At 41.1% G+C, this 24,605-nt stretch overlaps 1 protein-coding gene across 5 annotated transcripts in view; it reads right to left on the bottom strand.

Annotated features, from left to right (window-relative positions):
• Positions 1-24,605, bottom strand: part of ARHGAP6 (Rho GTPase activating protein 6) — a 532,190-nt gene that overhangs the window by 25,156 nt on the left and 482,429 nt on the right. For all 5 annotated transcript variants that reach the window (XM_018043781.1, XM_018043782.1, XM_018043785.1 and 2 more), the window contains exons 5-9: positions 22,913-23,108; positions 17,284-17,339; positions 14,289-14,439; positions 13,193-13,341; positions 6,483-6,662 (exon numbers count right to left, since the gene is read on the bottom strand). In XM_018043781.1, coding sequence (XP_017899270.1) covers positions 6,483-6,662; positions 13,193-13,341; positions 14,289-14,439; positions 17,284-17,339; positions 22,913-23,108 — 732 coding nt within the window. The remainder of the gene's footprint in view (positions 1-6,482; positions 6,663-13,192; positions 13,342-14,288; positions 14,440-17,283; positions 17,340-22,912; positions 23,109-24,605) is intronic.

The following is a 24,605-nucleotide window of genomic DNA, read 5'->3' as shown; positions in this document are numbered from 1 at the left end:
TTGAAGGGTCAGAATGCATTAAGAAATTCAAAAAATTTTTCTCATGTGCCAATCCATCCCAAGCAGTGTTTTTGCCAATTAGGAAGCATTCATGAACAAATACAGTCATGGAGCTGTGATGGGGGATGACTCATGGAAGATGAAGAGCAAGGAACAGTCTTTGCTCCATGGCAACAGGTTACGGGAAGTGGAAAAGGATCAGGTGTAATACACTTTGGCTCCTCTCCCCCTGTGGCAACAGTGCATGCATTCTGTCATTGCAGATAGGGACAAAGTGAGCTGGCTCCAGCAGGAACACACACTGGCTCTTGTAGCCATTTGCTGGCCTGGACATCGAGTGGGTCAGTGTTATGATCAGTTCAGAAGGACCAATGCTGTTGAAGGTTCCCTTTACTGCCCATTTTCAAATTGGCTAAAATATTCTCCCCCACCCACTCCTGGCCAAATGGACTCCATATATGAGACATCATATTAAATACCTCATCTTTTGTGTAGGGGGAGTATCACACTGTAGTAATAGTTCACTTATAGTTGTTGCATCACTTGGGCAAACACTCTTGGCTTACTTCTCATGAAATCGTGCTGCAATTTAGAATAAATTATTATGATGTACATAATAACTAGCCCAACTCCTGGCACACGAACAGTGGTTATTTAAAAAAGAAAAACAGTGGTTATATAAACAGGGAAATGGAAATCACATATAATTATCTAGCTATGTCGATAGGGGGTGGTCTCTCGTTTGACGATCTGGGTTCCTGCTTGACTCCTTTGACTTGGCATGCGAAAGAAATTTTAAGAAAATGTAATTTGTGCCGGGAAAGAAGAGAACACAGAGCAAGGCTTGGCTTCTAAGCTTGGAATCTTCATCACAGCTTCTGACCCTTGCTCCCAGTAGTTCTCATTCGAAATTTCCCACGTGTGCTGTGCTGATCTCCAGCTAAGGCTGACCAATCAGAAGGGTGGGAACGCTCTGGCGTTCCCACGTCTCCACTGTGCTCGGCACTTTCCATCAGCCCATAAGGGCGGTGCCTTTGCCTCTTTCCCTCTCTCCAAAAAAGAAGCCCTAGTAGTATCAGCCCTGAGAGGGAGCGGACTCTTTTCTCCACTCTGCTCTGAAGCTCTTATTAATTCCAAGCACCACGATGAATTTTCTCTGGCATTCCCAACATCAGCTACAGAAGCCACAACTTTCAGAAAAATTAACGGGTCCCTGATGGAGTAGGTGAATGCTTTCGGCCTCGCAGTGATACCACTGATCATTTCTAGATATGCATGATTCTTTGCTTTGATTTTCAGTGTTCCCAGAGAGGTTATGATTTTGTGTTTTCAATTTTTACATAGTTACTGATATCAGGGATGGAGGGTTATGATTTAAAGGTTGAGGAATCTAAGGTGTATGGGTACTGAATTAAAAACAAACAACAAAACACATTTTTTCTTAGCAATACAGTATTACAGTATTTTTTTAAACAAATAACTACCGAGCTCCCATTTTCTGCCAAGTATTTTCTAGGTGCTGTGGATACCAGTGAATAAAACAAGCAAAAATCCCTGCTTTCATAAAGTTTGCATTCTATTAGGTTTCAGCATGCATAATACACAGTGAGTTGAAGGTGCTAAGTGCTAGAGCTAAAAGGAAGAAAAGAATAAAGGGCTAGGAGTATATATATGTGGGAGCAGGTCACAGTGTCACATGGCATGGTGCAGATGGGCATCATTGCCAAGGTGACATCTGGAGGTACTTTGATAGGGCAGGCACCTGATCAATTTCACGTACTAATAGCAGTGATTTCTCTCTATTTCTGAAGTGCCTCTGTGTGTGTGTGTGTGTGTGTGTGTGTGTGTGTGTGTGTGTGTGTGTTAGTTGCTCATTCATGTCCAACTCTTTGCAACTCCATGGACTGTAGCCCGCCAGGCTGCTCTGTTCATGGGATTTCTTGGCAAGAATACTGGAGTGGGTTGCCATGCCCCTCTCCAGGGGATCTTCATGATCCAGGGATTGAACCCGGGTCTCCTGCATTGCAGGCAGATTCTTTACTGTCTGAGCCACTAGGGAAGCCTTAAGATATCATTTCTAATTCTCAAAATAATCCTGTAAAGCTTCATCTTTTTTGCTTGTTTGTTTGTTTCCAACAGAAAAATGAAGACTTAGAATAGGGCCAAGATTACATAGCAAATACCTGGCTCAGCAGAGATTTGAATTCTGGGAACTGTTTGTAAAGCTCATGGTCCTCCCACCATTTTGGGAGTTTCCCAAGATGTGGTTTTCCCAAGGTGTGATTAGGAAACTAGCAGAAAGCCCTGGAGGCATTCATTAGTGCACAATTCTGGGCCCCATCTCATTGCTACTCAGTTTGAATCTCTGGAGTGCAGCCCAGGAATCTGAATGTCTGACAGATTTTTCTTACGACTCTGCTGCATGTTCAAGTTTGAGAACTATGATTTTAATCTGCTGCTTTGGTCTTTTGATAGAGTGATCATCGTGGTGGGTGTTATCATGACCTCTTTCCAGCTGGATGATTTCTAACCCAGTGTCTGAAAAGCAAACAACCAGTTTAAAAAAAAAAAAAAAAGACTGTCCTAGCCACGTTCTCAAATTGCAGGTCAGCCTCTAAAGCTGGGTATCACTTCTGTATTCTGGGACAAAGTCAGGTTCTTTTTGGCCCTTTCCCATTAAGTCAGATACTAGCCACTTGGGAAAGGCAGTGTCAACATGTGGAAATGAAGGACATTGTAACACTCAGAACAAGCTTTGGGTCCCTGCCAGGCCTCTGTGGGTTTTTATACCCCTTTCATCAGTTCCATGGAACCATGCCTCTAGAGTGCATTTTGCCTTGAAGGACAAACTCACAGCCACCTTTTCTAACAAGTCTTCCTTTCTGACGCCAATGGGAAGTGATGCCTCCCACTCTGACCTCATAAACATTTCCAAGAACTGTGAAAGAGTACAACAGCTAACCACCTTTAACCATTAGGTTCTGTCTAGCTTCATCCTTTCTTGTTTGGAATTACTGCGCTACTTCTGAAAGCTTCTTAAAACAAAACAAAACGAAACAGCTATATACAGGAATGAATTTTTGTCCATTCACACAGACCAGCCTTGCCAACCAGTCACCAGTGTCAGTATAACAAACTAGATTCTGAAATGCCAAATATTCCAAAAAGCATCTACAAGTGAGGAGATTAATTAATAAAGAGGTGAAGCTAGGGCATAGAACTGTGCAGATTTTAGAACTAGAAGGGATCTTGGTTATTATTCATTCTAACCTAGTCCTTTGCTAATTAAAGAAATGGAAATCAAAGAAGATGAGGTCTCAGAGCTAACGTATAATAAGTGTTAGTCGCTCAGTCATGTCTGATTCTTTGTGACCCCATGGACTGTAGCCCACCAGGCTCCTCTGTCCATGGGATTCTCCAGGCAAGAATACTGGAGTGAGTTGCCATTTCCTCCTCCAGGAGATCTTCCTGACTCAGGGATTGATCATGGGTCTCCTGCATTGCAGGCAGATCCTTTACCATCTGAGCCACCAGGGAAGCCATGTATAGTAAAGACAGGACTATAGCAAAGTCAGTTTTCTTTTTGCTGACCTAGGCTAGAGATCTTTGTCAGGTCCTCCTACTTCATTGTCCTTCTTCTCAATATATAAATCTCAAAGGTTGTCTAAGGAGATCAAGAATGCTTATGTGAATGGTGAACTGACTCTGAGAAAGGTAGCCTTAATTTCTCCATGCCTATACCTTTTCATAAGGAGTAAGGATCAGTAATACGGAAATCATCATACATCACAGAGGTACCACTGAGTCATTCATTAATCCAACCAATATTTCCTGTGTTTCCACCAAGTACCAGGTGTAGGGGTAATGCAGTAAAAAAAAGTAGATGGAAATGAATAAAAATTCACTCTGACAGAAAGCTTATATTCTAGCGGGGAAACACAAACAAGAGAAATGAATAAAGTCCTTATGAGTAATGATGAGTGCTAAGAGGAAAAGGCAGGGAGAGGGAATAGGAAGTGAGGATGTGCGTGCATGGTTGTGGGCTGTATGTTAGACAAGGTGGCCACGGAAGGCCTTGTTGAGAAGTACAGATCACAACTGGGGAGCGCAAATATGAGCTGCTACCCAAGAGAATTCTGACATCAGTCTCTACAGGGAATGGCAGACAGAGATGAGATCTGGAAAACTCTGGGAAAGACTTGAGTATCGACATTCTTCTGGTGCTGTTACTAATCTAGGCAGTAGGAAATGGAAGGAGAGGAATGGAACAATCAAAATGGCAGCAACTAGACTTTGAAGGAGGCCATGAGGCAATTTGCTAGTATCTGAGGCGAAAAGAAATGTCTGATGGTTTGTGGTTTCACATAAAGAACTTTGCTTAGAATACAGAATTTAGAGAATGGAATTCAGATTGACAAGCAGTATTATTATTATTATTTTTAATCTACAGAGCATGAAGCAATGCCAAGACTACTTGGCAAGATGATATGTGACTTAAAATTTGATGAAAATGTTGAAAAATTCAAACATCTGATTTACCCAAATATGTAATTAATTACGAGGATTTTAGCTGAAGGGTGAAATTTATATTGTTGTTGCTGTTTAGTTGTTAAGTTGTGTTAAGTCTTTTGTGACCCCATGGACTGTAGCCCACCAGGCTCCATCTGTCCATGAGATTTCTCAGGCAAGAATACTGGAGTTGGTTGTCATTTTCTCCTCCAGAGGATCTTCCCAACCCAGGGACTGAACCCGCATCTCCTGCATTGGTAAGTAGATTCTTTGCTACTGAGCTACCAAGGAAGCCCTGAAATTTATTATATAGAGTTCATGAAATTTTCCATGTTTTTTTTTTTGAGAGTCTACTGCATGCAACACATAGGCAGTGCCTCAGAGACTCAAAGAGGAGCAAGACACATTTCTACTTCAGTGAACTTTTCATTGCAGTAGATCCATTTTCACTTCCTCCTGGGCATCCAGAAGGAATTCATTTCTCCACTTCCCTTGCAGTGAAGTACAATTTGTGGCTGAGTTCTGGCCAATGGCATTGGAGTGGGCAAGATGGATGTCCCTTTTAGGTCTGGCCCATAAAATCCTAGGGGATTGAAGAGTCTCAAAATGCAAGGAGCTGGGGTCCCTATGTCACCAGCAGGAAGGCTGTCCACTAAACATCTGATTAAAATTTCTGTGATATTTGTGTCTATTGTGCTGAAGTGCTGAGATTTGAGCCAATTTGGGTTGCCCAAATCATACAATTATTGATGAACATTTGCATAGAATTTTACAGTTTGCAGAATGCTTTCACATATCAAAGGATTCTGGGAACCACCCTGGGAAACAGGTCATATTTTAATTTTTTCCCCATTTCCCCAAAACTGAAATTGATGCTTATTGAATACTGAATTACTTGGTCATGATCACAAAGGTGCAACAGAGAAAGCAAATATTCTAAACCACTGGCTCTCAAATTTACAAAAATAACTGATATAAGACAAGGATGGAAATAAATCTAACGCAAGGCCTTTGATAAACATAGACAAAATATTAGGGAAATTCAAAAGAGGGAATTAGCACACTCAGCTGAAGAAAGCCACTAAAGACTCTAGTGGAATAGGTAAGATTTATAGTGAGTGTTTGCAAATTAAAAAAGAAATGTATGAAGAACCATCAAGAAGGTTCCTACAAATTTTGATATGTACTATGAGTGGTGAATAGACGCAGAAGAGAGTTGGCATTTGTTCTAATGATCCAAGGGAAGTGGGAGCAAGCAATGAAGTTTTTCTGAAGGAAAACAGGAATCAGGAATTCAATACAAATCAAAAAAATATTTACTGAGTGCCTGCTAGATGGAGAGCCTTCCAAAATTGTACAGAGGATACAGAGAGGCAATAACAAGGGCACAGCCTGTGTTTTAAATGCGTTTATAATCTACTAGGGGAAATAGCCATACATGACTTCAACACAATGTTAAGAGAAACATCAATAGGAACAGTAATAGGGTTCAAGGGACAGAGAAGTGACATGGCAAAGTGATGTGAGAAAGACACAGGGAAGATAGGTAGAGCTTCATGCAAGAAGCAGAATCTTCGATCGACCTTGGAGGAGGGGCCATTGCTGAAGATAGTTATAAATACATGAATTCATGGGGGCCACATATAATTCCAAAAAGAAGTCTTTTTATCAATTTTGGGGGCAAGGACACTGCTATACAATTAATCAAGTGACTCCAAAACATGACTATTGTTTAGGAGACAATGAAGTGAAATTTATAATTTGGATATGTTTGTTTAAACGTGGAATCATAAACTTACAGTGATGTCATAGGTAGGTACATTTCTATTCCTACTGAAATTGCCTGGCTTCCAGGGAATTCAGTCAATGACCAGTACTATGAGCCAAAAGGTGGTGTCCCTGTTTCGTTATGCCACCAAGAGGCAATCAACAGGCAGCTTACTGAGATGTCCTGCCAAACACGGGACACTCACCATGAACAGGGCTTCATAATTTTCAATCATTTTCTGCACCACAGCAATGATGGCTGTGCTCTCTTCAGCGCGGGCCGAACTCTGGACTGAGAACTCTTTGTCTGACGACTTCTGCTTGTGCAGCAGGTTGGGTCCAAATATGGTGGCCAAGTTTAGAGATGTCATTTTGTTCCCAGTGACCTATAGAAGCAGAGGATACAAGAATGTTGTGATTTTTGCTTTTCAAAACACTGAGTGGTTAAATAATCGATAGAATCTTTTTACTTTCTCATTTTTATTTTCTGCAAGGACCACATCATCTCTGTCAGAATCCATGAAGGGCATCACATTTTCCTTTTGCTTCACATCTTGAAGTTCATAGCTCAGTGGTCATATCAAAAGCATATTGAGTAAAATTTTAGAATGCTGTTTTTGTGAAACTGGTACTATATAAAACTTCTATCCTGTCTGCTCTCAAAAAATATTGATGTTCATCGATTCGACTGACCATCTATCCATCCCTCTATCTATCCCTTCATCCATCAACTCATCATCTCTTTATTACTCCATCCACTCAGTACCCACCATAGATAGAGGCATTTTTCATGGATTCTAATTATTCTAAATTTTTTTTCAACAAAGATCACAAACCACTCCTTATTTTAAAGGGTTCACATTCTAGAGGAGAAAAGCAATTGATCAATTACAAGTAGTCGAGAAGATCCCCTGGAGGAGGGAATGGCAACCCACTCTAGTATTCTTGCCTGGAGAATCCCATGGACAGAGGAGCCTGGCGGGCTACAGTCCATGGGGTCAAAAAGAGTTGGACACGACTGAACTGACCGAGCACGCATGCATGAGGATAAAGTATGAAACTATCAACTCTGGAGGCCCCAGGGAAGACACTCCAAAGAGAGGCAACATTTGCCCAAAACCTTGAAGGAGAATAGAATTTGCCGGGCTGAAAACAGAGGAGCTGGTGCAGGGGGCACCTCCACAGTGGTGAGAACACTGTATGCAAAGACAGAAATAGATAAAATAAGCCAAGGCACCCCAGGAAGCTCAGCAAGGCAGAGGGTGCTACAGGAAGGCCTGGTGAGGGCCAGATGAAGGTCACCGCTACGTGTCCCCTGAGGGGCAAACCTGCTCCAGGTTGAGAACCACTGATCTAGGCCAGTTATTTCTCCTGTTGAAATCTGTTGAAAATCTATAAATGCCCAGGTAAGTATGGGAACTGTGAATGCCTGGGGAGGTTCCTTTGCCTGGGAAGGTCTGCACGGCCTTCGAGAGACAGGTATAAAATTCTTCGAGAGACAGCATAAAATTCAAACACAGAATCAATTCCTGACTTACAGCTAAGACTCAGCCTCTGGAGTCCCCACCTTGTCCCATGCAGCCCTGAGTGGATGGCTACCCAGCCCTGCAAGCCCAGCGTGGCACTTGCCTGCGTGGGAGCTCAGTAGCTCAGTCGTGTCCAACTCTTTGCAACCCCATGGATTGTAGCCCATCAGGCTCCTCTGTACATGGGATTCTCCAGGCAAGAATACTGGAGTGGGTTGCCATTCACTGCTCCATGGGATCTTTCCAATCCAGGGATCGAACCTAGGTCTCCTACATTGGCAGGGGGATTCTTTACCATTACCACTAAAGTAAAGATAAAGGGGTGTGTTATTTTTAGAAGGCAAGGCCGTTTTCAAGTTTGCCACCAAATGGAATGATTTCATGTGGTAAACACTGGGAACTTTTAAGAAAGTGCCCTTTATGTACAATGGTTCAATTCCATTTTTCCTTTGTTTCATTTTATCGATATAAAACTTGACAAGTTTTCATATTACTTTTCATTTCTCTTCCTGGAAACTCATGGCTGAGGATAAAACCAAATGTGCTCTATTTTCAAATTCATCCCTTTAAAACTCAGAGGCAATTGGAATGCTTCCCCTTCCCCTCTTAAAGTAATACTGGGGTTTTCTAATTAAAACAACGACAACATGATCAAATAGAATAATTTGTTTTCTTTGCAAAGAATGTTTAGTATAAGGACAATCCAGAACCCTGCTTCCGCTCGCTTGTCTCCTCCTGGTGCTATTTTGGGAATGCAACACAAGCCCGCTGTTAAAATGCACCAAGATTCCAGCTGCAGACCACGATTCTGTGGTTTGTTAACACTTTTTTTGTTTTGGTTGGTTTTACTTAATTGTCTTTTAAACTGGAAAGGAGATTTGCTTACAGATGGCATCCACCTTTGTCCCCCATGTTACAGCATCTCTCTCTCTCTCTTGCTTGCCCCCATCACCTTTCTCTATGACTGGCTAATATGATGTGCACTTGGGCTTGCTCCATTATTTATCAGAGAATTCAAGGAAAACATTTATCTCTAAACAAGCATCCTAGATCATTTCTAAGCCGAATATGAATAGCTCACATTTATTAAAAGTTCAGCATGTCGGTGAGGGAGAGAAGGATTGGGAGTTTTGGATTAGCAGAAGTAAACAAACATAGAATGGAATAAACAACAAGGTCCTACTGGAGAGCACAGGGAGATATATACAATGCGTGCTCACAGCTAACTTGGGTCCAACTCTCTTCCAGCCCCATGGACTGTAGCCCGCCAGGCTCCTCTGTCCGTGGGAGTTCCCAGGCAAGAATACTGGAGTGGGTTGCCACTTCCTTCTCCAGGGGATCTTCCTGACTCAGGGACTGAATCCAGGTCTCCTGTACTGTAGGCAGATTCCTTACCATCTGAGCTACCGGGCAAGCCCTACTTGAGCCACTACTCTATGATAAACCATCTTGGAAAAGAATATGAAAGAGAATGTACCTATATAACCGAATTACTTTGTTGTACAGCAGAAATTAACACAACACTATAAATCAGCTATATGTCAGTAAAATAGAAAAAATTTTTCAAGTTTAGCACGTAGAGTCACTGGGCTAGGGGCTTTGCACAGACTGTTGCGATTCCTTCTCACTCCTCACAAGATGAAGCCGCTGCCGCGGTCATCATTATTTTACAGACAAGGGAAGGGATGCACAGAGCCTGGTTCCAGGCAGCCTCTGCCCCTCACTCTTGCTGGCAGAGCCAGCACAGCGGGCACGTGGGAAAACTGGCTCCAAAGCCCGGCCAGGGTGAGGAGAGTCAGGTACTGACCCTGCTACAGAGCCAAAGCCAAGCTTCCACTTCCTTGAGGCCTGTATCTCATCAAAGGCCCATAATCCCAGCCCTGTGCTGGTGGTTTGTAACTTCTTTTTGCCTCATAAGATTCTCTGAAGAACTGGAGGCTACCTATGGACCCTCTCACCAAAAAAAAGAAAAAAAAAAGTATACATTCACACCACATATTCCATGCCTTGTCAGGGAGTTCTTAGATAACCTGAAAACCACTGCTCTAGATGTTTCCATGATGTCCCTGCAATATTCTCTCTAGAGGAAATGAAATCTTTCTTGCATTTGGGAATTTCTCTTTTCCCCTAAGGAGCAAAACAAACAGCAAACTGAAGAAAATGGAATAAAGCAAAACAAACCCAAGATAGCAAAACATTTGATAAAATACCACTATTTTTTCCCCCTAAAGCACTCATTTACTGGTCAATAATTTTTCTCACGCCCTTCTTTTAGACATCTTTAAGATCCCGTTAGTGATGCATGGGAGTTTAAGCACCTATTAGAAAAGAAATTTATCTTATAAAAGAGGAAGTTCAGGTCTCCCCCTGCCACTGCTGCTGCATGGGAGTTTAAGCACCTATTAGAAAAGATATTCATCTTATAAAAGAGGAAGTTCAAGTCTCCCCCTACCCCAACTCTATTTTCCCTCCTCTTTCTCTGTTTTATAAAAACAATTTCACATAGTAAGGTGCTGGCAGAGCCTGTGTGGGCCTCCAAGCTCCTTGACCCTCTGCATCATTTTTCTTCCTTTTGCAATGCATAATAACTGCCCAAGAGACAGGTAACACACCTAGCACAAACTAACAAACAGGTAAGAGCAAAAGTTGAAAACTGCTTGGTTTTTTGACTGTATTTTACAGTTGAATTTTTCTCTCACTCCAGTGTGCCCATTCTGAGTTCTCTACCTGTTCATAACAAAGCAACTTACATCATGAATAAAGAACCTCTCTCTCATTCCTCCTCCCTTACCCTGGGGTTTTAAGCTAACTCCCATTCCCAGGCCATACTTATGTGGCCTGCTTACTCAACCCCTGCACACCCTTTAATATGGCGTTTAAATTCAATCTCCTCCGCAAAGCGATTCTTAACTTTTCTGGTCCATGTTCATCACTTCATCTCTGGAGTTCTGCAGTGACTCTGTGTTGAGATTTCTAATTCTATATTTGCCTTGTGTTTTTACCCCCTCCACCTTCTAGGATGCCATGGCATTCTGGGAACATGAATTAGAAAATTCCTGAATGATGCTCACTGGTTTAGAGGAACACAGAGTAGGTGCTCAGAACATACACGATTCAGATACCAAGGCCACTCTTATATGGAAACATTTATAATGTGAGGTGCTGTTTTTCACATTGCTATTCCTATTCCTATGAAACCTTCATAACTCACTTTCCTCCTGTCTCAAACCAATCTACAACATAGATTATATCACCTTAGTCAACTCCTTCCAAAGATTCATGGCTTAAAAGAATCAACCACCTACTGCTGGCAAAGGCATTCAGTACTCTGGGAACTTAGCCCAATTTCCTCTCAGACCTCATCAGTACTTTCCCACACTGCAGCCTCTAGTCCAAGATGGCTGTGTGGGCTACATCTTCCTGTAACTTCTGAACATTTCACAGAAGCAATGCTCTCCTCATATTTCCTCTGTCTCTCTAATTTTTGGTTACTGGTCCTTCATTTTGACTCAAGGTTTAGGTTAAGAGTGTCTAGAAACCCTTGTCATCTCTTGCTTCCCGTACAACTTTGCTGTTACCAGCATATTTTTCTATACCTTGCAATAAACTAGTTTTCTCAATGACTGTGCAGTACCAGTTGAAGAAGTTTTGTGTCCAAAGTTTAGGTAAGGAAGTCCAGGTTTAGGAGGTTAACAGATTTGTCCAAGAACACAGAATCAGTGAGTTATAAAGCTACCAAGTATTTACAGCCAGGGTGGGACCCCCATCATCCCCGGGGAAAGAGGGACTTCCCGGGCGACACTAGCGGTAAAGAACCCGCCTGCCAATGCAGGAGATGTAATAGACGTGGGTTTGCTCCCTCGGTCGGGAAAATTCCCTGCAGAAGGGCATGGCAATCCACTCCAGTATTCTTGCCTAGAGAATCCCACGGACAGAAGAGCCTGGTGTGTTAGTCCATGGGGTTGCAGAGAGTCAGACACGACTGAAGCGACTTAGCACACACACATGCAAGGATGTTTTCTTTTCTTTGCCATAGGCAATGCAGTCTTGTTTAGCATTTGGACTGAAAGAAAGTCTGGAAATGATTCCAAAAAGGCACAAGTGATTTCCACTGGACATTTTGCTTTCCTCAGTGCCTTCTTAAATCACCTAAAACCTGACTTTCTTCACACATAGTACTTAAGAAATGTCAGAGAGGCGTTTCATGTAACTGGGAACCCAGACAGGGCTCTGCCTTAACCCAGTGATTAGGCAGATGATTCTATAGCTTATAGTCAATAAAGGCTGACACCCAGTCGGGTAATATAACTACTTAACAATTATGCGAATTATAGTATATCCAATGAAGAGCAGTGTGGGCTGAAGGAAGGTGTCAGTGTCATATTATGAAACCTGAAGCCAGCAGAGTTTCACTAATAACTGCTATGGAGATAAACGGCTAACTCAGGGAAGTTCTATTCTCACACTGATAGGGACGATGAGGATAAGAAAGGTAGAATTGCTTTTCTGGATTAAAGCGAAAAAAATTACATATGAGCATGGCCTTAGGGAAAGAAACCTGACAATTACAGAAATGAATCCATGACACAGGTGAGTTCTGCTTAATAGGATTTAAAATAGAAAGCTTCTGAGGTAAGTAACCTTGGAATGTCTTTGGCTCCTTCTTGTTGATTTACAAAGCATGTTAGCATAGTAAAGGGTCTGAGCTCTCCTGGGGAATAAAAGGTCAGGGACAAGTATGACTGCACGGTTTCAAAAAAGGGAAGAAGGTCTCCTGTTAGGGTTAAGATTAAATAAGTTGCTCGCTAATAAACTCTGGGAGTTGGTGATGGACAGGGAGGCCTGGCGTGCTGCAGTTCATGGGGTCGCAAAGAGTCGGACACGACTGAGCGACTGAATTGAACTGAATAGGTCACTTAAAATTGAGGCCAGCATCTCTCCTTTGTTCAAGGGAGAAAGTGGAAAATACCTTGAAGCACCAAAGAACACCAGAGCCTAAGGCCTCAGGTTGGGGGCCACGTCCAACAAGAACATTCCAGAGGCGTCCAGAGGACTGCGGGGAACCTGTCTCTAGCAGCTGATACCAGGTGGCACTGAGATGCATTGTTGTTTAGTCGCTCCGTCGAGTCCAACTCTGTGAGACTGCATGGACTGTAGCCTGGCAGGCCCCTCTGTCCATGGGATTCTCCAGGCAAGAATACTGGCGTGGCTTGCCACGCCCTCCTCCAGGAGATCTTCCTGACCCAGGGAATGAACCCACGTTTCCTGCCTTGGCGGGCGGATGCTTTACTGCTGAGGCACCAGAGAAGCCGCCTTATTCTTTTTCAGCTCTCCCTTTCAAAACAGGAAAAAGGAAGAGGCGCGCATGCGTGGCGGCAGCGGGGGCGCACCTCCTGGCCGTCCTTGCTGACGTTGTCCTCGGCGTGCCTGGCCACGATGGACAGGAACTGCAGCAGGCGGTGGAGTGTGTCGCAGTTGCAGGGAGGTAGCAGGTAGATGAGGAGCTGCAAGGTGCCCAGCTGTTCCTCTGGCTCCAGCACTGAGCAAGGCAAGAAGAGGGGCTCTCAGTAAGTGAAGACGGAGGTCACGCCCTTCTGGCTCAACTGTCTTCAGAAAGGGATTAGCAAGGCAAGTCACCTTTCATTCCTGCCCCCCACCATTGGTTTAGCAATTCAACAGTAAGGTTCTATGAGGGATAGAAAGATCAATGCGACCTGGGGAAATGTAACACGCACAGAAATCATTCTAATCCAGGTGAGAAAGGTAACCTCATTTTCCTTACTTTCTTCTTATTCCTTCCCTTGGTGGAAATCCTCACAAACTTTAGGGATCACAGCCCATTTGTGAACCATGTGGGAATGTTTTAAAATCTGAGTTTCTAACAGATTGGAGCCCCTGGTCTGTTGAGCAGTACACAAGAGGTAGTCTTTTTGTTGGCAATAAGCGAAACCCGGTACAAAGTCAGGGTCTTCTTCTCTGTTGTGAGCCTCTCACCTGCAGCAGGAAGGAACGCATGGAGGCTCACACAGTTCCAGCCACTTCCTCCTCCCGGTCACCCTCCTGTTCTCCTTTGGGGATCTATGCCTCTAGCCCTGAACCAGCCACATTGCAAGTCCTGGTTCTGGGCTCTGCCTGGAATATTTCCCGTCCCCCTTTCTCACTCTGGGTTCCAGAAATGCAAACTCATTTTTAGGCATGGACTCAATCCTCTCTGTTACTCCAAAGCATCAGTTTGTAGCACTTTCTACTATCCTAGAGTTGTCTGAAGGCATGCCCAGTGTTTCTTGGCTACTTCCATTTGTTTCATGGCAACTTTCTTCCTGCCAATTCTCCCTAGGGTAAGTTTCAGAAAATTCCCCCAATAGCCCGATCATTAGAGATAGATAAATCAGGTCAAAATAGCTATTAGGAAACATATGCACAAGGTTTTGATGAGTGAGTGGGACATCCCAGTAAGACATCCCCGCAGATGGCTGGGTTACATACAGAGGGTGTTGATGAAAGCTGTGTACAGCTCCCTGGTGAGCAGGGGGTCTGGCATGTCCCTTAGGAACTCCTTCAACAAGGCAGCCACATCATGGACGCTGTGCTCTTCCTCGAGGGAGACATCAACCCCACGGTCAAACTCCTCACGTAGCTGGAAAGACAATGGTTCCAGTGGCAGTCTCAGAACAGCACACCTCAACATTCAGCACCCAGCAAAAGAAGGGCTGTGACATGCAGCCTCGAGGAGTAGGTTTACCCAGGCCCTGCCCAGACCCCAGGAAGGAGGAGCAAACAACATGTGACCTTGATCTATAGAGTCTATGCAAACCCAGCCCTAAATATACGAAGTGAAAGTGTTAGTTTCACTATATATATATATATATATAGCCACCAGGGAAACCCATATAAGCCCATATATATGTGTATATATCTATAGCCACCTGGTGGCTAAGCCTGTAAAGAATCTGCCTGCAATGCAGGAGACCTGGGTTCGATCCCTGGGTCAGGAAGATCCCCTGGAGAAGGGAAGGGCAATCCACTCCAGTATTCTTGCCTGGAGAATCCCATGGACAGAGGAGCCTGACGGGCTACAGTCCAGGGGGTCACAAAGAGTCGACACAACTGAGTGACTAACACTTTCACTTTTATATATATATACACACACGCATAGGAAATACATTATTAAATAAAAGTATCAGTGGGTTTACTGTTAATGACACAAGCAGCAGGGCTTGATAACGACATCCAGAAGATTGGAAGGAAGAGCTAAGGGGTTAGGTCAACTCTGACTGTGGGAGGGAGGAATTAATCCATTGTATAGCAGTTTTGCATGTCAGCAGTTTTACCAGGTTGGAATTCTGACATTTTCCACAAATACTAGACAAGGAAGCAAAGAGATTTTTCTGCAAACAATGAAATTAAACACCCTGAGAAACCATTTGTTTCTCTGAGGCTTGAAGGGTGACAATAACTAAATAAAATCTGCCTTAGATTTGTCAAAGTAGCTTTATTAACATTTTCCAGGAAGATTGCCTGCCTTCATCATTATCCTCACTCCTTTAGCGTTTATCACAGTAGGAAAACACAATAGCCAGAAGGAAGTCATAACTCTACACCCTGCTTTCATCTTGGACAGCTCAGCTTCTCTTAGGTATTGTTCTCTGATGTTAAAATAAGTTAGTGAGTTTACGAATCTGCTCTAGGCAGTACACTTTTGTAAGTGTTCACGTGCTCTGTCGCTCATTCAAGACAGATGCACTGCCCATCTGCTGGGTACCGGGCCCTGTTAAAGGTCCTCAAAGTGCGGTGATGAGTCAAGAGGCAAAGCCCTTCCTCTTCTCCAGCTCTCAGTCAGATGATAAACTGGTAATCTCATCAGTCACTAATTAGCTCTTGATACTGTGACAGTTGTTCTGAAGAAAAAGTGTAGGGGCTTATCGAAGTGATATAATAACATCAAATGGTGAGGTGGAGCATACTTCATGCTTGAAATCTGACCACTTATTATTATATTATAATATAATATAATTATATTATATTATATATATATTATATATTATATATATATAATTATATATATATAATTTTTTTTGGAGAGTCCATAATTAAATCTCCATGCAAAGGTTTTCCCTTGGGTGAATAAAGATATAACTGAGGAATAATGTCTGTCACTAGCCACCTGATAAGAATGGCCATTACTGTCCTGAATGGCTCATCAATTCCAGGTCACTTGTCCTTAGTGTGCACCAGGCAGCCAGAATGAAGAAGGCTTCCATTGGCACCACTCCTATTTGTGACCATTCAAACATACCGTGTTTCTTTTCTGAGCGAGAACACACACACACATGCGTGTACGTGCTGAAAGAAAGGATTGTGGAAAGAGCTTGATCTAAACGGTGTGTCTTGAATTAAATGTCTTTATCTCTCTAAGCCTCAGAAGTGGGTGAAAAGGGCTTGTCTCTCAGCTGGTGGGCGAATTCAGTGAGGTAACGTTTTTGAAAATATTCTGCAGTTCTGCACAGGAGGCCTAAGAAATGTTACTATGCCATCTTCTTCTGCTAGTCCTATTGTGAAATGCTAACTGTTGTTCAGTAGTCTCTTAAGTGACTATTATAAATAAAACCAACCAACCAAACAGAAAACATACTTCTTTTGAAAAACCCCTTTTGTCTGGACAGAAAAAGACACAAGAAGGCATTTATTTCACTTAGTTTCAATAATATGAACAAATATCGTTTCTTCAGCTTCATCCAACTAAAAATTATTTTCATTTGGCTTCATTTTTGAATTTCTGGGTTCCATACTTCTTTCTATTGGAACCAACAGAGGGAAAATAATATTTTAATTTTCTGTTAGCCAACATATGAATTTTTTTCTCAAAGGAAGGTTTGTCTTTTATGAAGCTGTCATGAACACAGATATCTGCCTAATCATAGGAACCTGCTTCTGAAGCTCTAATACCAAACTTCTTTTGCAAGAAATCTGGAAAGTTTTGAAGGAAACTGAGGGGTTACAATCCCCACATAGAAGATGAATCGGGGAATCAATGGTTCCATAGAAAATTAATATAATTATTTTTGAGAAGTTAAAGCTATAAATGTAGCATTTTCACAGAGAAGATATTAACGGGATTACTCATATTGCAGTTTAGTAGAAATGGGCACTATATAATTGTTTTCTATTTATTTTCACTTACTGATCAGGTACTCTCTGAATCTCCTGCATTTACAGTGTCAATAAAATGTTTATAAATTAGTTTTGTTTAGTTGTACATGCCAGGGGCACATATAGACCTTGTGCTTTCAATTGTATGATCCTATATCTTTCTGAGCTTCTGAGCTCACGTTTTACTTCTTGGGACTCAATTATACTATAATCGGTGAGATGGTGTAGAAAAGATATTCAGAAATAAATTTGCATAAGCTCAAACTTTGCACAAGGTAATTCACCTAAAAGTCAAGTGAAACGTACAATATCATCTCTGCTTTTCACTTACTTGTCTCACTCTCTTTTTTGAGCTTCCAACTCGGAATATCCCCACTGTCTGGAGGCCTGCAAATAAGGAAACAAAATCTTCAGTCCTATTTTATGGTTTCAAACTGGAACAAGTCAAATTAGATATAAAACAGAATGCCAATACCGCGCTGCAACATGCAGGGTAACGGTGACTTGACAGCACGCACTGATGCTTATTTATGCCATGCTAGATTCACCAGGTACCTAGAAGTTAGCCCTGCTAGCACCAGGGTCATTTTACATTAAATCTTCTGATTAAACATTGTTCTTGTGGTATTATGTATTTTCCACACTTCCTCCATATGAAAAAAATACTGTAACATTTTCTTCATCATTCAGAAGAATTAAACGTGAGTTTTCTATGAATTTCCAGCCCTTTATCAATTTGAAGATAGATATTTCTTGTCTCACTGATCATAATTAAAGCATGTACTTATGAAAGAAAATCTATAATGTGCAAAAAATGTAAAAACTGATATACTTTAAAAATACCTGATGCAGAAGTAATGATTTAATATTTTGACTTGTTTCTATACAGTCTTTCTCCATGAAAAAATTATATATAGAGAGAGGAAATGCTGCTGCATTTACTTAATATTATGTCACAAGAACTTTTTAAGCCAGTAAAAATTCTGTGTAAAATGTTACTTAAAATGGATACAAAATACCCTATTACATGAATGTGCCAAAATTCACTTCATATTATCCTCTGAATGACAATATAGGTTTCACCAACATATATGCACTTGTTCTGATACCATAACTTGCCTATTAGGAACAACTCTGCACATCTGTCTCAGTTTACCCTTCTGATTCTCTTGAAAGCATGTCCTAGAAGTGGGATTATGGGGCCAATGCACCAAGAAGATTTATCTAGTCCTAAATGTCAGTAATGCCAAGGTCGAGAAGCCTTGCTCCAAAAAATTAGGTCTCTTAAACAATTGATCACAAATTAGAAAGGTCAACAATAGCTCCACAGTATCATTAAATATCCAGTCAACATTCAGATAAGGTTCACCAACTGTGATTGGTTGGTGCGCCTTGCAGTCTCTTAATGTGTATGTTTCCCCCCTCGCTGTATATACATTTTCCTTGACATTATTGGTTTGATGAAGATATAGCACTGATTTCCCACAGTAGATTCCCTCAATGTTTGGATGAAGACAATCTGCAGTGCCATTTATATGTTCCTTTCTCCCCTTTATTTCTTCTAAAGAGATAGAGTCAGAGTTTTCTCTTATTCCGCTTAGAATTTGGGGGCAGGAATACTTCACAAGAGCTATTACGCACTTCTTTTGAGGGGGCAGAGAATGTGTGAAGGACTTATTTTCCTATGCAAGCCATCAGTCACTGCCACTGCTGATCATCACTTACATTTACTGTTTCATTGCTGGCTTACTTTCTCTTCATTTGGGATAAGGGCAATGCCAGATTGTAGCTGCCCGTGTCTGTTTTGCTGCTACATGAAGAGGGCTGGTGTGAGAGCCAACAGACCATGAAAACATAGTAAACGGGCCAGCAGACACCATTTGCATCCTGAATCCGCCTGATCCTGAATCTAGATAAAATATTCAGACTCCCAGTATGTAAATGGGATTTTGGTGGGGGAGGGGGGGTGTGCTTTGCTTAATCTATTTTTATCTGGGTTCTTCTCTTGCCACTGAAAGAGTCCTGACTAGTCCAGTATATAATTAAATTGGAAAAAGTTTAAAATCTTTATAACATTATTTCTTTCCATCCTGAAACAAAGTAGACACCTTACTTTGTTTCTTAATTCCTTAATGTCTCTTGGTAAAGCTTGCAGTTTTTTTTCACAGAAGTTTCTTACTTCTTATTTCAGGTATTCTAGCTATACTGTACATCTGATATTAATATAAATGAATTATTTTATTGGTATCCCAACCCAGGGGTAGAACCCAGGTCTCTCACATTGTAGACATATGCTTTACCATCTGAGCCACCAGGGAAGTCCCTTTTATTGGTAGAGTACATAATATTATTGCTCTTATATAAGATGTGGATATATTTTTGTATATTTATTTTATGGTCTTGCCACATTGTGTATTAGGTATAAGACTTTAAAAGTTGGTTTTCTAGAGTTTCTCAGTTAGAAAATATAATATGTAAAAATATTCAAAAATATAATATCAAAAAATGGACTATTTTTATCACTTTTATATCTTATATGCGTTATCCTGAATTTCCAGAACAATTTGAGAGAACCATGCTGAGAGGCTAGTCATTGCTGATTTGCACAAGTACATCTTGGTGCTCTGCTCTTGGGTGGAATTTTTGCTCTGCATCTGTTCTCAAAAGACTTCTGTTCCTTCCTTGTTGTTGCCATCAATTTGTCTGCCTTATAATTGAGTCCAGCCAACCCCCAGCCTAATTTATTGCTTCTAACCTCTGTGGGGACTTGAAAACAACATAATAAAGATATTAGAATCAAACACAGAATTATATTTCTTCACCTACAAGATGAGCATAATAAGTATCCACCTCAGAAGTTGTTCAATGATTCAATTAATCAATGCATATAAAATACATAGACTTGTATATGGCACCTACAGAGAGATATAGGCCCTGACTGGTGTAAATGAGAATTTCCATGCAAAACAGAAAACTTTATTTTAATAGTGCTGTGCTGTGCTCAGTTGTTCAGTCGTGTCTGACTCTTTGTGACCCCATGGACTGCAGTCCACCAGGCTCCTCCGTCCATGGGATTCTCCAGGCAAGAACACTGGAGTGGGTTGCCATTTCCTTCTCCAGGGCATCTTCCTGACCCAAGGATCGAACCCATGTCTCCTGCATTGGCAGGCAGATTCTTACCACTGAGACACTTGGTAAGCCCTTATTATAATCGTATGGCTTCACAATTTTAATTCTGGCTGCATTATTTTCTTGTTGGTTTCCAAATAGCTGAAATTTCTACATAAGTGAGATATCACATAAGGGCACTTTCTTCCCATGTGAGACTATTCTTTTGCTTGAATTCCTCCAGTCTGAGCAGAAATGTCTATTTCTATGTCATTATTTCCTCAATTATAGTACTTTTCCACTCAGTAAAGGTGACCGTGATTTTGAAAATAACTATTAATAGCTAGTGATTGATTACTGTAATTTCTATGTATCAATTGATTATAATCTAAATTTTTAATTAATTAATTTTTAGGCAGAGCAGATGACAGCCTTCAGATAGCCAATGCCATTCTCTGATATAAGCTTTAGAGTCATTTTCCTCAAGAAGATTCAGTCCAGGCATTCAGTAACCTTGACTTGAGACAGTCACTGATAAAAAACAGGTGTCCATCAAAAAAGTCCTAGATCTGGCAAAGAAATGTGACATTGCTAAACCCTGTCCTAGAAATTGATGCAATCACTTTTCTCTCCTTTTCCTCAGAAGCTGGAATGGAAACTAGACCCCAGGCACTTGAATCCCAGGCTTAGAGAATTCAAGTAACGAGGGCAGGCATAATAAATTGGCACCCCCCCACCCCCCGCCTCAACTCAGCCTAAATCGAGAGACAGAAGAGAGTCTGACTCTTTGTTATGTTGTTTGGTTTTTTGTTTGTTTGTTTCTGTTTGAAATGTGCAGTTCAGAGAAAGCAAGGATGGTTAAGGAAGTTTGGCCTAATAGTAGAGAAAGCATTTGGTGAAGTAAAAGTGGGGAAGGGTAGTGTACATGAATATAGATGGAGTCAAGACTACTGTCCAAGACTTTTTTTTTCTCTCTCTCCATTTTTTTTTGTTTTGTTTTATTATTGTGTGTGCAAGTCCAAGACCGATTTGAGAGAGAATGAAAAGATCTTTGACAAATATCTATAAGGCTAAAGTGACTCAAACTCTCTGCTATCCATTTCAGAAACTGGCAAATAAAGTCTTACAAAAATTGCTTTTGAAGTTTGCTCTTTTTTTGTGATTAATATCTGTTTGAATTTGAGCCTGTCTCTTATTTTTTCCAGAGCCATTTGGTCTAAGCATCATGGAAACTCAGAACAGAATCAGGACCTTGAAAGATCATGCAGGTATCTTCTTTCCTTGGCCCTAAAGTGCACTGTAACTATTTCCCATGCCACCCTCTGCCCCAAGAAAACACGAACTGCCCTGTTTTTCAGTAATCTTAAAGGAAATGCTATTTCACAAATTAAAATTCATGAAAATTTATTTTCCAACAGAAAATATAAAGACATGCCAAGTTTTCTTTCACAAAAGCAGTTATGCAACCTGTCACTGCATTTTTGGATGATTGGAGTAGATTGGCACATGACTGGAGTAGAATTTTCTCATTTAGAATTCTTTAAAGTAAAAAAAAAAAAAGAATTCTTTAAAGTACCTTACGGTTCACTCTGTACATTCTTTACAAGGAAAAATTATAATTATAAAAGTATGAGTTGCTTTTTCTACCTCATAGTAAAGTATAGGCTGAATTTATGTATTCATGGTACTGAACTCTTTACTTGCTAAGCTATTTTGAAAAATAATTCTGTTCATGTAATACTGATTGAACATTTACATTGTTATCGTGATACTAAGTTTTGGGAATTCCAAATATCTAACATACTTTTCTTGATGTCTAGCTTATCTTCTAAGGAGAAGAGACAGATAAACAAACACATGAACATACACACATATATCTACATATTAAAATTTTGCATAAGCAAAGTTTTAATACATATTAATTATATTAAGTCACTCATGTTATCTAGTGATTTCCATATATAACAAGATGATTAATTTTTGTAAAGCCCCACTTTTACTAGAAATAGATGAGAATGTTACTGTAGTTATGTCTGTATATCTTGAGGATTTCTTTTTCTGTTTGTTTTCTTTATTATGATGAGTACATCATTTTTATAGTAAAAAGGTAATTACAGTGATGTATGTGAATTATTTCTCAATAAAACTGGAAAAAAGAAGCAATTAATAAACTCTTCTCATTCCATAAAATTCATGCTAACATTATAGCAAACAAATTCAGGTCGTAGACATGGCAGTTTGATGAGCCAAAAGTCTAAAGTTCAACAAAGATTTTAAAGAACCATACACAGCTTTAAAGTCAGCATATAAAGTGGAACTGAGTTGCCAAAAGGGGCACGATGAAGAAATTTTAAGTGGACATCTTTCCACAAAAGTGCAAATAACAATATAGAAAACTATTGTCCAAAACTACATATTTTCTATTCCCTTAAGGAATGGTTTCCCAATCTTTTTTTTTTTAAAGAAGTTGATTCTTTCTTTTAAAGGAAGCCTTGAGTAACCTCAACATGTAAAGAACATAGAAGTGGCTCTGCTTTGTTTAAAGGAGGCCCTGAGGATAACCCAGCCCAACACACCTTGTCCTCCCTTCAATTTCCTGTCTCCAGTGTCACTTCTGAGGACTCTTTGGCTCTAGGGAGTTTGAATATCATCAAGTTTATCACACACACCCCCCCCCCGCCATATCTTGTTTATCCCTACTGGGCTTATGCCAACACTATGTAAACTTTCTTCACAAAGGAAGTTTCGACCTAGAGCCTGATCAAATGAATATAGAATTGAAATTGGGTGTTTAAATGAATGATGCTTGAATACATGAAAGTACTTGATTGCTGACACTCAAGTCTGCTTACCATGTTTTTCAAGATGTTGACAGCAGCTGTCCACCAGCCTCGGGACCTGCCTGTAAATAGGATTCAGGCTGAGTTTCTTATCTCTGGCTTTTTCTTTTTTATTTTGAGCCTCAGCAGGCAAGGAGAGCTGTAATGCTTCCAGCAGTCGAGACTGATTGTCATCAAGATCGGTGATAGAATCCACTGACATTGCACCCTGCAAATTATACACAGACATGAACAAAGAGTACAGATGGAGAAAATAAAAACTGCTTCCCCCAATGCTGTCCAATAAATACTTTTGCCCACTTAAAATTATACTGTTTAATTGTGCTGTTTCTATTTTAAAAGGAAAAAACCAAACACCTTTTGAAAAAGTTAGGAAACCTTCACGACATAGGGTAAGGTACCGAGAGTTACAATTTCAACAATAGACAACTTTTTCCAAATGGAAGACAAGAGATGGCAAACATACAATTAAAATAGTTTGACCCAACCACTTCATTCCTTGAAACAAGAAAAAAAAAATCACATACTTGATGAATGAGGTAAAGTCAGAGAACGCTTGTGAATTTAAAAAAAAAAAACAAACAACAATTCAACTATGGCTCTAGAAAGTAGATTTTAAAATAGGATTCCATAAACAGTCTTAGTTTGGTTTTCCCCAGAAGTGGCACAATGTGCTTTATTAGGGGACAGTCCCAGGAGATAGCTGTAGGGAGTGGGGAAATGAGAAAGGGAAGTGAAGGCAGCCAGCGGAGGGAGCCCCGCCAAGCCCGTGACAAGCCTGTGGGCAGCTGGAGCCCGACTGCCCTGGGGACCTGGACGATCATGTAGGTCATGTACCTCAGAGCTATTCCCGCTTAGGAGTGAGGGGGCTGAAGTACTTACCACAAGTCTCCAGAGTCATTGATTAAGGGCAACTTCTGGTAGGGGTAGGGAGGTAACATGAATGTCTTCCTACTTGCAGGCTGTCATCTGCATGGGTGGGTGTCTCTGGCCATCAGAGAGAGCCTCCAGCCAAGAAATGAGGTCAGTGACAGGTGGAAAGAGGGCTGGCACGCTAGGAATGGTAAGAGCTGAGGGTAAGGGCACAGGGCACCAATGATGTCTGTATGGCCACCCACTCATTGATGAAACCTAGAGGAAGAAGTTGGCAGCTGGTGTCCTAGCAAGGCCTGGACAGAGGGGAGGGCACTGGGGAGGCCCATTGCCTGGGCTCTAGAGTCTCAGAAAGCTCATACATGGCATTTTGGTGTCATTGCCTTGTAGACTTATACACACAGTCTGAGAGATTATCATGGGACTGGAAGAACACTTCCATCATGCAAATTCAAATATTCCAGGATGCTGTCATTTCTTCAGTTTTAAACACAGGGAAATGCTGGAAACAGCGGTGGGTGGCTCAGGTGCCCCTGAATCTTGGAGAGGTTCTAAATATTGGAGGCTGACTGAGCATTGTGGATTTTAACTGGGAAGTGTCTGGGGTTTTAACTAGGGTAGGAGTTGATGGCTGGAGATGGCAAAGATTTGGGCTTTCAGGCAAGAGGAAAAGGAGAGATCTCTTAATGACCCAGGAAGTTTCAGAGATATTTATCTCCTGATTCAGCTAATCATCAACCAGTTTGACTAGAAACTCAGCTTTCTTGGAATGAAATGTGAAATCTGAAGTGGTAAATAATAGCACAGTGCCTGGAACATGGTACTCACTTAA

Source organism: Capra hircus (genome assembly GCF_001704415.2).
Source record: "Capra hircus breed San Clemente chromosome X unlocalized genomic scaffold, ASM170441v1, whole genome shotgun sequence".
Taxonomy (NCBI): Eukaryota; Metazoa; Chordata; class Mammalia; order Artiodactyla; family Bovidae; genus Capra; species Capra hircus.
This window is presented reverse-complemented; position numbering and strand designations above follow the sequence as displayed.